Source organism: Sus scrofa, chromosome 2 (genome assembly GCF_054392235.1).
Source record: "Sus scrofa isolate SSC_HxYL_T2T_F1_AM1 chromosome 2, Sscrofa_HxYL_maternal_Yorkshire_Landrace_v2.0, whole genome shotgun sequence".
Taxonomy (NCBI): domain Eukaryota; kingdom Metazoa; phylum Chordata; class Mammalia; order Artiodactyla; family Suidae; genus Sus; species Sus scrofa.
Genome location: NC_139384.1, coordinates 28,528,511 through 28,539,017, shown reverse-complemented (window position 1 = coordinate 28,539,017; position 10,507 = coordinate 28,528,511). Strand labels below are relative to the sequence as shown.

The following is a 10,507-nucleotide window of genomic DNA, read 5'->3' as shown; positions in this document are numbered from 1 at the left end:
CCGTGTCTGCGACCTACACCACAGCTCACAGCAACACCGGATCCTTAACCCACTGAGCAAGGGCAGGGATCGAACCCGCAACCTCATGGTTCCTAGTCGGATTCGTTAACCATTGCGCCACCACGGGAACTCCTAATGTATTTTTTCTTATGAGAGTGAGGTGCTTCTATAACAAAAAACTAACCTAAGATGTTGGACTGGCTTTGGAATTGGACAGTGGGAGAAGCTGAAAGCATTTGAGGAGAGTGTTAGTGAAAGCCTGAAGAATCTTGAAGAAACTATAATGAGAACCCTGATGGCTTTTGAGAAGGCTTAAGGGGAAATGAAGAAAATGTTATTGGGAACTGGAGGAAAAGGGTCCTTGTTATGTAGTGACAGGAATTTAGCATAACTGTCACCTGCAGTAATGTGGAAAGTAAAAAATTTGCCTAATTAAGTGGGTATTCTAGCTAAGTACGTTTCCCGGTAGAATGTTGAAGATACTGACTGATGTCTTCTTCCAGATGATAGCAGAATGTGCAAAGAAAGAGATAATATAAAGAAGGGTTTTTTAAAAAAGGATCCAGAGCTTGTTAGATTTGAAAATTCTCATCTTCCTCAGACGGCAAATAATGCTAAAATGAAGAAATGGCTTCCAGTTAAAAATAAACTCTAGGGCTCTGCAAGGAAAACACTGTCAGACGATGAAGGTGAGGGCGTCACTGTAAAGCCCTTTGTTTAGACCTCAAAAATATCTACAGAAGTGATTTAGAGACTCATTCAGACAAACAATAGGGCTTTAAAGAAGCTGACGAGTATTTTGCCTCAGCAGTTTCAGCTAAATGACTCTCCAGAATAGAGAAGAGTTCATCTTGAAGAAATTTGTGGATATGATTTTTGTCCAGTGGAGTGGTGCCTCAACTGGATTCACAGGAGACTCACAAAATTTTTAAATGAATGATATTGGCAGAAACACTGGCAGCATGGACTAAATGGGACAGAGATAGTACAAAATGAAAAGGAGACTTTGGACCCCTCAATTCTACTGACAGGAAGCAGATTGACAAATTGCATAGCTGCAAACATGGGCTTCCTTTAATAGAAAAGGAAGGATGACTCAGAGTATGGAATAAAGAGCCCAAGAGGTGAAGTCAAGAGCCATGGAGATTCATTCCCAGGCAGAAGTAGAACTGAGCCCTTAATCAGGGACTTCTAACATGGGTCCAACTGGATTTTAGGATTTCTATGGGCCAGTGACTCCTTTGTGCCTCCTGTGTTTTCTTCTTTTTGAACAGGAGTGTCTGTAGCAGTTATTCTAAGCTTGTCCCACCATTGTAGGTTAGAAGACAGTCAGATGAAGATGAAATACGCTTGAGGAGCTTCATTTAAGACTCTACACTGAGGACCCTCATCCACACCTGGACCTGATTTAGATGAAAAGATTCTGGGCTTTGAGCTGATGATTAATGGGTTGAGACTTTGGAGCATCTTGGGAGGAAATGAATTATTTGGCACTTAAAAGAGACATATATCATTGGAAGACCAAAATATAGAATATGGTATCCAGCCTCAAAGATGGCCCTAAAGATCCCTACCTCTTGATATTCATGTCCTATACAAATAATCCCCTCCCACACTAAATAGGGCTCATGTCTGTAACTAATAGGCTATGTTGGGAATGACAATGTGTGACTTCTGAGCTCAGGACATATAGACATTGCATTTCCACTTTGCCCTCTCTTGGATCACTTGCTTTGGGAGAATTCAACTACCATGTCTTGAGGACACTCAAGCAACCCAAGAGAAAGTGGTGAGGCTGCTTGTCAATAGCCATATGAAGGAGCCATCTTGGAAGTAAATCCTACATTTCCAGTCAACTCTTCAAATGACTATGGCCCCAGCCAACATCTTCACTGAAATCTCTTGAGAAACCCTGAGTTGGACCACCCAGCTAATCCACTCCCATAATTGCAGCTCAGGAATATGTGAGAAAACAAACATTCATTGTTTTAACCTGTTGCATTTTGAAATATTTTTCTGTACCATAACGGATTACTATAACAAGGTTGCTTTCTTTAGATACTATCAAAGTTTCCAATTCCTTTGGAATCAGACCATTCTGATTTCTGTGCAGAGGGGTACAAAATGCCCATCTCATTGGTCTGCCATATTCCATCCTGAGAATTTTATGAAGCCCCTTTTTAGCAGTTCCAGCAACTTCTGTCTCTAAGACCCTTTCACCACAGAGGACTCAAAGAAGGTTTGCGAAGTGTTAGTGTTAGATACTGTGCTGCAGAGTTTGATATTTTAACTTTCTCGAACAAACAGTAACAACAATAATAACAAAAAGACAAACCTTCCTCCCTATTAAAGACCTTGGACACAAAAACATGTACTTTTAAGACATTAAAAAATTATTTTCATTGACAAACTATTTTCTAAATGTGATAAAGTTATACTTGTAAAGGCTAAGTTATTTCCTTTTACGCTTGAGGAGGCAGAAATAAGCAAGAAACACTTTCATAAGTACACTGACATTGATGTTTGAGTCAACAATTATTGAATATTTTTGTTGGAATGGTGCATCAATTTAATCCTTGTTTAGAATGCAGGCAGAGAAATAATTTCTGGAGAAATGAACTGGAGAAAAATAGAAATGTATATGGAATTAGAACCAAACAAACCTTTGGAATATCCCCCCCCCCCCATTCTACAGAATTGTTCTGAGGTAAATAAAACAAAATTTTTTTTCTCACAGTAAGATGTCTGAAAAAGCTTCCCAGAAATTAAGCACACATTCATTATATGTGAAAATATTAAACATCATTTTTTTTTTTTTTTTGTCTTTTTGCCTTTTCTGGGGCTGCTCCCGTGGCATATGGAGGTTTCCAGGCTAGGGGTTGAATCGGAGCTGTAGCTGCCGGCCTATGCCAGAGCCACAGCAACATGGGATCCAAGCTGTGTCTGTGACCTACGCCACAGCTCACGGCAATGCCAGGTCCTTAACCCACTGAGAAAGGCCAGGGATCAAACCCACAACCTCATGGTTCCTAGTTGGATTCGTTAACCACTGCGCCATGATGAGAACTCCTAAACATTATTTTAAATGATTTTTTACCCCACCTAATCCCCTGACATTTCTGTGAAGATCATTTGGAAATCTTAGCTCAAAAGTATCTAGGGGAATCAATGAAAAACAGACACTATCCTATCCTCCTTCCTTCTTTTCAACCACACCCCAGCCTCTCGCCTGACTAGATCAAAACATCCATTTCCTCTCTCAAATACAAATCAAAAGCTCTTCTATGAATGGAGAGACACAGATATGGAGTAAAAGGTGTGTGTGTGTGTGGGGGGGGGGGTGGCTTACACTACCAGCAGCCAGCCCAAATGTCCAATGTGCTAAAAATGTTTAAAACCTCCTCCAAAGGCTTATTATGTGCACTAAGTCTAATGAGGGCCAATGATAATAGTTAAAATGTAGTGAATACTCTGCAAGGCAGGCATCTTTACATATCATCCACAAACTAGCCCCATGAAGTCAGTATTATTATAATTTCCACTTTACACACACACTGGAAAACAGAATGATCAAATAACTTCTCCAGGGTCACAAAGCCAGTAAGTTGTAGTACCAGAATGTGGGGATCTTCTGGCAGTAGCTCTTCCCAACCTGGTTTATAAAGAGCAGTAAAAAGATCTAGTCCCATTCTTGGCACTTTAGTTTTGGTTCATAAATAACAGTTTCCTTTCTTTTGGAACTTAATCTGAACTAAGTCTCCTTATGGAAAGGAAAATGACTGCACACTGGAACTCTCATTCCACAAATACTGTCTTGCCTCAACTACTTCACCTGACATCTCTGCCAAACCCAAGGCAAGCTCTCTCTCTCTCTCTCTAAAAAGAAAAAAGGCGCAGGTGCAGAGGTTACCACCCTAGAAGTTCTGAGCCCCTAGGAGAGGAGGAATGCAAACACACTTTGCAAACAGACAAAGCATAGTATTGCTTTAGATCAAAAATGTGTTTGCTCGCCCTGACTCTGATTCCCTGAGCCTAGGAGAACAAACATAACCGTTCCTTGGGCCCTTTGGAAATGCCAAGGGGGAAGGTTCAGTCTGGTAAACAACCCTCCGTCCACACACCTTGCAGAAAGGCCGCAACGGAGACTGAACAGGCAGTAACAATCTGGAAGGAGAGAGACTGAAATGCACCTGTACACCTGCCCAGTGGCTTTGAAAAGTCAGGCCGACACCTCCTGGGAAGGAGTGGAGGGTGCAGGGCCCAATCCTCTGCCTCCAGAGTAAGCGTGAGCAAGTGGGAGACCTCATCCATTCTCCCCCTCCTTCTGAGGATGCTGAGCCCCCGCGGGAAAAGCGGAAAAGGGCCAGTGCCACTTTAAATGACTCAGGAAGTAAAAGGGGGCCTCCTGACGCTGAGAGGGAAAGTGGAACCGGGGCGGCGCGAGGGCCCATCGAGCCGTGTTCTCGCCAGGGCAGCGGGGAGGGCGAGCGGGCGGCGTGGCGCGGGGGCCGACGGGGGCGCGGGACGGCCGCGCCGGAAGTGCCCCGGCAGCTGCAGGAAGCTCAGAGGGTGCCTAGCCGTGGAGCCGGCGAGAAGGCGGGGTGTGTGCTCCTGGGCCTGGCGGGGGCTGTAGGAGTAGGTGGCAGCGGGGCTGTGGAACGCGGTGCGGCAGCTGCCCGGGACGGCTCCCGGGTGGGGAGGAAGACGCGAGGAGGCCGCGCCGAGGCCAGGCGGCCAGCTCGGTGGGCTTGAGCCCCGGGCCGCTGCACGGCCCCCACATGGCCTCCGGAGGGGGCGCGGCCTTCGAGGAGCTGCCGCACGATGGCACGTGTGATGAGTGCGAGCCCGACGAGGCTCCGGGGGCCGAGGAAGTGTGCCGAGAATGTGGCTTCTGCTACTGCCACCGTCATGCGGAGGTGCACGGGCAGAAGTTCCCCCGGCACCATCTGGCCGAGTACATCCACGGTGCTCACCAGGCCTGGGCCTCGGGACCTCAAGGGGGCGGCACAGGGGAGGAAGAAGTCGAGGCCCAGGTGGAGAAGGAGAAGGCCGTAGAAAGCGAGGCAGGGGAAGAGAGCGAGTCTGAGGAAGACAGTGAGTCCGAAGAAGAGAGCGAGACGGAGGAAGAGAGTGAGGATGAGAGCGAGGAAGAGAGTGAGGAGGACAGTGAGGAGGAAATGGAGGATGAGCAAGAGAGTGAAGCAGAGGAAGACAACCAAGAAGGAGAATCAGAGGCAGAGGGAGAAACTGAGGCAGAAAGCGAATTTGATCCGGAAATAGAAATGGAAGCAGAGCGAGTGGCCAAGAGGAAGTGTCTGGACCATGGGCTCGATTTGAGTACCTATTGCCAGGAAGATAAGCAGCTCATCTGTGTCCTGTGCCCAGTCATTGGGGCTCACCAGGGTCATCAGCTTTCCACCCTAGATGAAGCCTTCGAAGAACTAAGAGTAAGTATTGGGCATTCAGAGTACAGGCCTAGCGGTCAGGACACCTGGGTTGCAACTCAGGTGGCTTTCCTGGGGTCACACTCACCTTTCACCTTGTCCCCCAAAGGTTGGTCTGTTCAGCTTGTTGGGAGCAGTGCTTATGGACCTTTTCTGATTGAACTGCTTTGAGAATCAGATGAAAGTTTCTGGACTCAAGAAACATATTAATGTATACACAAAATCTAGTATCCAATTCCCAGAAAATGGCAACTCTTCGGATCCCAAGTAAAACATTCTTTGAGATATTGGCTCCACTTAAGCTAGTTCCCACAGTATCTCCATTGTTGAGACTAAGGGCCTCGACTCAAGGCTCTTGACAGGGCAGTTACTTTGTCTTCTTGAAAACAGGACAAACCATGGTTTAGTCAGATGAAGTCAAGCAGATAGTTCCTCTGTAAAGACTTCCTAAGATTATGGGATTTTTTTTGTTCTTTTTTTGTTTGTGGGTTTTTGTTTTTGTTTTTGTTTTTTATGGCTGCACCTGCAGCACATGGACGTTCTTGGGCCAGGGATTGAATCCGAGCTGCAGCTGTGACTTATGGCAGCTCTGGCAAGGTGGGATCCTTTAACCCACTGCAGCAGGGCTGGGGATCCAACCCGATCCTCCCCAGGGACCCGAGCTGCTGCAATTGAATTCTTAACCCACTGTGCCACAGTGAGAACTCAAAGGCTATGGCTTTAATAATAACTTTTTGTATACGGTGAATTCCTTTTAGGTTCTTCATGTTTGGTGCTTGTTTGGAAAGGAGGATAAGAGGGTTGAGGCAAAATTGGGATGGGAGTGGAGGTGACTGTGTCCTTTATCTTTTGCAAAAGGGCAGGGCTTTTATCTTGAACCTTGCTGATCCCCTAGAACAGTGTTTGGAAATATTATAAATACTAGTAAATATTTGTTGAATGAATGAATTTGTAAAGGATTCGCCTTTTATTTATGGTGTGGATATTTATAATCAGTGGAGAGACTGCTGAAATTAACTAGGGAAGAAAGTCTGTGTGGCCTGATTGGTTCATTAGTTAATGTCATTATGACATCTTTTGTTTGCCTAAGCAACCTTGCATTTGGTGGCTTGGGATGACAAATACTTTGAAAATGAAAATCCCGTTTTAAGATTTTCTGTTTTTTAATGTATGATACACATGCATAGTCTAACAAACAATTATAAAGCAAACACTGATGTAATCTCCACCTAGATTAAAAAATAGAATATTAACGATATTGAAGCCCTATGCCTTTTTAAAAAAGTAATTTTGCTATTATAACCATCTTCCTTCCCCATAGATAACGCTTATCCTGACTTTCGTGGGGATAATTTCCTTGCTTCTCTTTATATTTTTACCACATACGTCTGCATTTCTAAACTTACTGAACTTGATACATACGTATGCATTTCTAAACTTACTGAACTTGACACAATTGGTATTGTATTGTTATCATGCATTCTTTTGGATTTTGCTTCATTTTTTCAACATTGTGAGAATTTCATCCAGTGGGTGGCTATGGTTGGTCGATTTTCACTCCTGTATAGAATTTATGAATATGCCACAAGTTACCTGTTTTGGGAAGGATGACATTTGATTTCCAGATTATGGAGCTTCTGGTTATAAACAGTGCTAGCATAAACATTCTTGTTCATGTCTCCTTTTGCACATATGCATATACTTAAGTGGAATATAAATCTAGTAGTGTGATTGTTGGGTCATACGCAGTGCATATCTTCAGTAATACTAGATGTTGCCAACTATTTTTCAAAGTGGTTGTACCAGTTTGTGTTGCCATGAAGAGTGTGAGAGTTCCTGTTGCTCAGTATCTTCACCAACACTTGATATTACAGAATTTTTTATTTTTGTCAGTTTTATGTTTATGTAATATGTATCTTCTTGTGGTTTAAATTTGCATTCTTCTGCTGGCTGATGACTTTATCTTTTGTATTTCTTCTTTTGCAAGGAAGAAAATTCATGCCTTTTGCTCATTTTTCAACCGGGTTGTCTATCTTTTCCTCATTTATAGGAATTTATGTACATATATATATTTGACTTTGTTTACATGGGTTGCAAATATCTTCTTGGTTTTTTTCTTTTTCTTTTCTTCTTTAAAAAATTGTGCATTCAACAGAGAAGTTCTTCATTTTAAGGTAGTAGAATTTACCCATAATTTCCTTTATTGTTAGTACTTTTTGTGTCTTGCTCCACTTAGTATTGATTTGGGGTAGTGGAGGTAGGGGTTCAATTTCATTTTTATCCCCTTACAGATAGCTAGCTGATCAAGCAGTATTTATTGAAAAGCCTGTTCTTTCTGCATTGATCCGTTGTGCCAACTGTCATATATCAAGTGCCCATTTGTGCCTGATGTATTTCTTGCTCTTCTATTGTGTTCCATTGACATGTTAGTTTATCCCTGTGTAAACAACATGTTTTCTCAGTTGCCATAGCTCTGTAACATGTCTGAATATCTGGTAGAGCAAGTCTGTCCACTTTGTTCTTCTAGAAGAGTGTCTCAGTCAGTCTTGGACTTTTATATTTCTTAGAATCATGAAGTTCCATTTTAAAAAGAAGCTAGGGTAGTTGCCATTGTGGTGCAGCAGAAACGAATCCGACTAGGAACCATGAGGTTGCGGGTTCAATCCCTGGCCTCGATCAGTGGGTTAAGGATCTGGCATTGCCGTGAGCTGTGGAGTAGGTTGCAGACATGGCTCAGATCTGGCGTGGCTATAGCTGTGGCAGTGGCCGACAGCTGGAGCTCAGATTCAACCTCTAGCCTGGGAACCTCCATATGCATGGGTGTGGCCCTAAAAAGCAAAAAAAAAAAAAAAAAAGAAGAAGCTGGGGAGTTCCCATTGTGACTCAGTGGGTTAAGGACTTACTATGTGAAAATGCAGGTTTGATCCCTTGCCTTGCTCAGTGGGTTAAAGATCTGGTGTTGCCACAAGCAGCAATGTAGGTAGCAGATGCAGGTCAGATCCGCTGTTGCCCTGGCAGTGGTGTAGGCCTCAGCTGAAGTGCTGATTCAACCCCTAGCTTAGGAACTTCCATATGCCACATATGCAGCCATAAAAACAAAAGCTGGCAGGACTTTTTTTTGTATTGTTTTGAAATTATAAACCAATATATTGAGAATTAATACCATTACAAAATGAAGTCTTGTAGTCCATTTATTGTTTTGCCTTACAATAAAGTTTTATAATTTTTTTCCAAAAGATCTTGTACATCATTGTGAAATTTATTCCTGAATACTTACAATTTTATAGTATTATAAAAATGTTTTAATTTTTTGTTTTCTAATTGTGTAGGAAAATGAGTAACTTTTATGTATTGTTTTTTTGTGTTAAAGTATCTCCCAAATTCTCTTATATAGTCTAGTAATAAATCTGTAGATTTATTCTACATGCATGATCACATTATCTGCAAGAGGAACAGTTTTTGTTTCTTTTCAATCCTTATGCCTGTTATTATTATTAGCTTTCTTGCCTTAATGCTTTGGATAGGACCTCCAATATAAAGTTGAATAGAAGTGATAGTGGGTATTTGCACCTTGGTGGTAATTGAGGGACAATTTATAACCTTTCACAGTTAGTAGGTTTTTATCCTCCCACAAATATATTTCATCAGGTTAAGAAAGTTCCCTTCTAATCCTAGTTTGTTGAGAGTTTTTCTTAATATTGCATGGATACTGAAGTTTATCAAATGCTTTTCCTGCATCTATGGATGTTTATGTCATTTTACTCTTTTACAGTATTAATGTGATGAATTACATTAATTGATATACGTATTAAATTTAAATGTTAGTAATATGTTCACGTGTCTCAAAAAGCCTCTCTTTCACCTTTGGTAATCACTTTTATTAGTTTTTTTGCTTATCTTTTGTTTCTGTTTGCAAGTACACATGTGCATATATACGGTCTTATTTCCATCCCTTTGTATCATTATTATATTTTATAGTTAAAACAATGTGGCATTTCTGTGGTAAACTTAAGTTGGTCATGCTGAAGTAGCCTTATGTATTTGAATTTAGTTTATTAATAATTTATGTAGGTTTTTTTTCATTTATATTTATGGTATAAATTAGCTTGTAAATTTCTTCTACTGCCCTCATGAGATTTTGCTATCAAGGTTATGTTGGCTTTATAGTATTAGTCAGAGTATGTTGTTTCTCACATATTTTCTCTCTTTTAATGCTCTGGAAGTGTTTGTATAAGATTGGAATATTTGTTCCTAGAATGATTGGTAGCAATGACCATGAAAGCTGTCTGGACCTAAAGAGAGAGAGGGAGAGAGAATTTTGTGGTTTTGTATGGTATTTTTGACTATGGATTCAGTTTATTTGGTGGTTTTAAGTCTGTCCAGGTTGCCTATTTTTCCTTAAGTCAATTTTGATAAGTTATGTTTTCCTAGAAGTTTGTCCATTTTGTCTGAATTTTTAAATTACTTGTATAAATTTGTGAATCATACCCTATTATCTTTTTTCATACTGTAGCTCTCCTTTTTATTCCTTTAATAATAGTAAGCATATTGATATATAATCTGACACTGATAATTACAGTATATGAATACTTCATGGATTTCTCTCTGCCAGCTATTGTTTTTCTTCTTTGATCTTTATAATTTCCTTCCTTCTGCTGACTTTAGGACTTTTTTGTTCTTCTTTTTCTCATTCATTTAGGTGGAGGGTTAAGTTGTCAATTTGGGATCTTTCTTCTTTTTTGAGAAAGGCCTGTATTGCTATAAATTTCCCTCTGAGCACTGCTTTCGCAGCATCCCATAGATTTTGAGCGGTTGTGTCTTCATTATCATTTGTTTCAAGGTAGTTTTTAATTTCCTTCTTGATTTCCTCATTGACCCATTGGTTTTTTAGTAGGATGTTGTTTAGTCTCCATGGAGTAGGTTTTTTCTCTTTCCTTTTCCCATGGTTGATTTCTACAGCTATTTTTTTTTTTTTTTTGATGGTGTTTTTTCATGTTTCCTTGTTTCCTTTTGTGCTTCTTATGTTTGAATAGCCTCTTGTTGCCTCTAAAAGATCATTTGTG

The 10,507-nt window shown here is 41.2% G+C and overlaps 1 protein-coding gene across 10 annotated transcripts in view; it reads left to right on the top strand.

The window, feature by feature from the left end:
* Positions 1–4,419: 4,419 nt before the first annotated feature.
* The window catches only part of TRIM44 (tripartite motif containing 44), a 112,181-nt gene continuing 106,093 nt past the window's right edge, over positions 4,420–10,507 (top strand). For all 10 annotated transcript variants that reach the window (XR_014837070.1, XR_014837068.1, XR_014837069.1 and 7 more), the window contains exon 1: positions 4,420–5,447. Coding sequence is in view for 3 of the 10 variants with exons in the window: in XM_085011442.1 (XP_084867568.1) it covers positions 4,779–5,447 (669 nt within the window). In the remaining 7 variants the exon portion in view is untranslated. The remainder of the gene's footprint in view (positions 5,448–10,507) is intronic.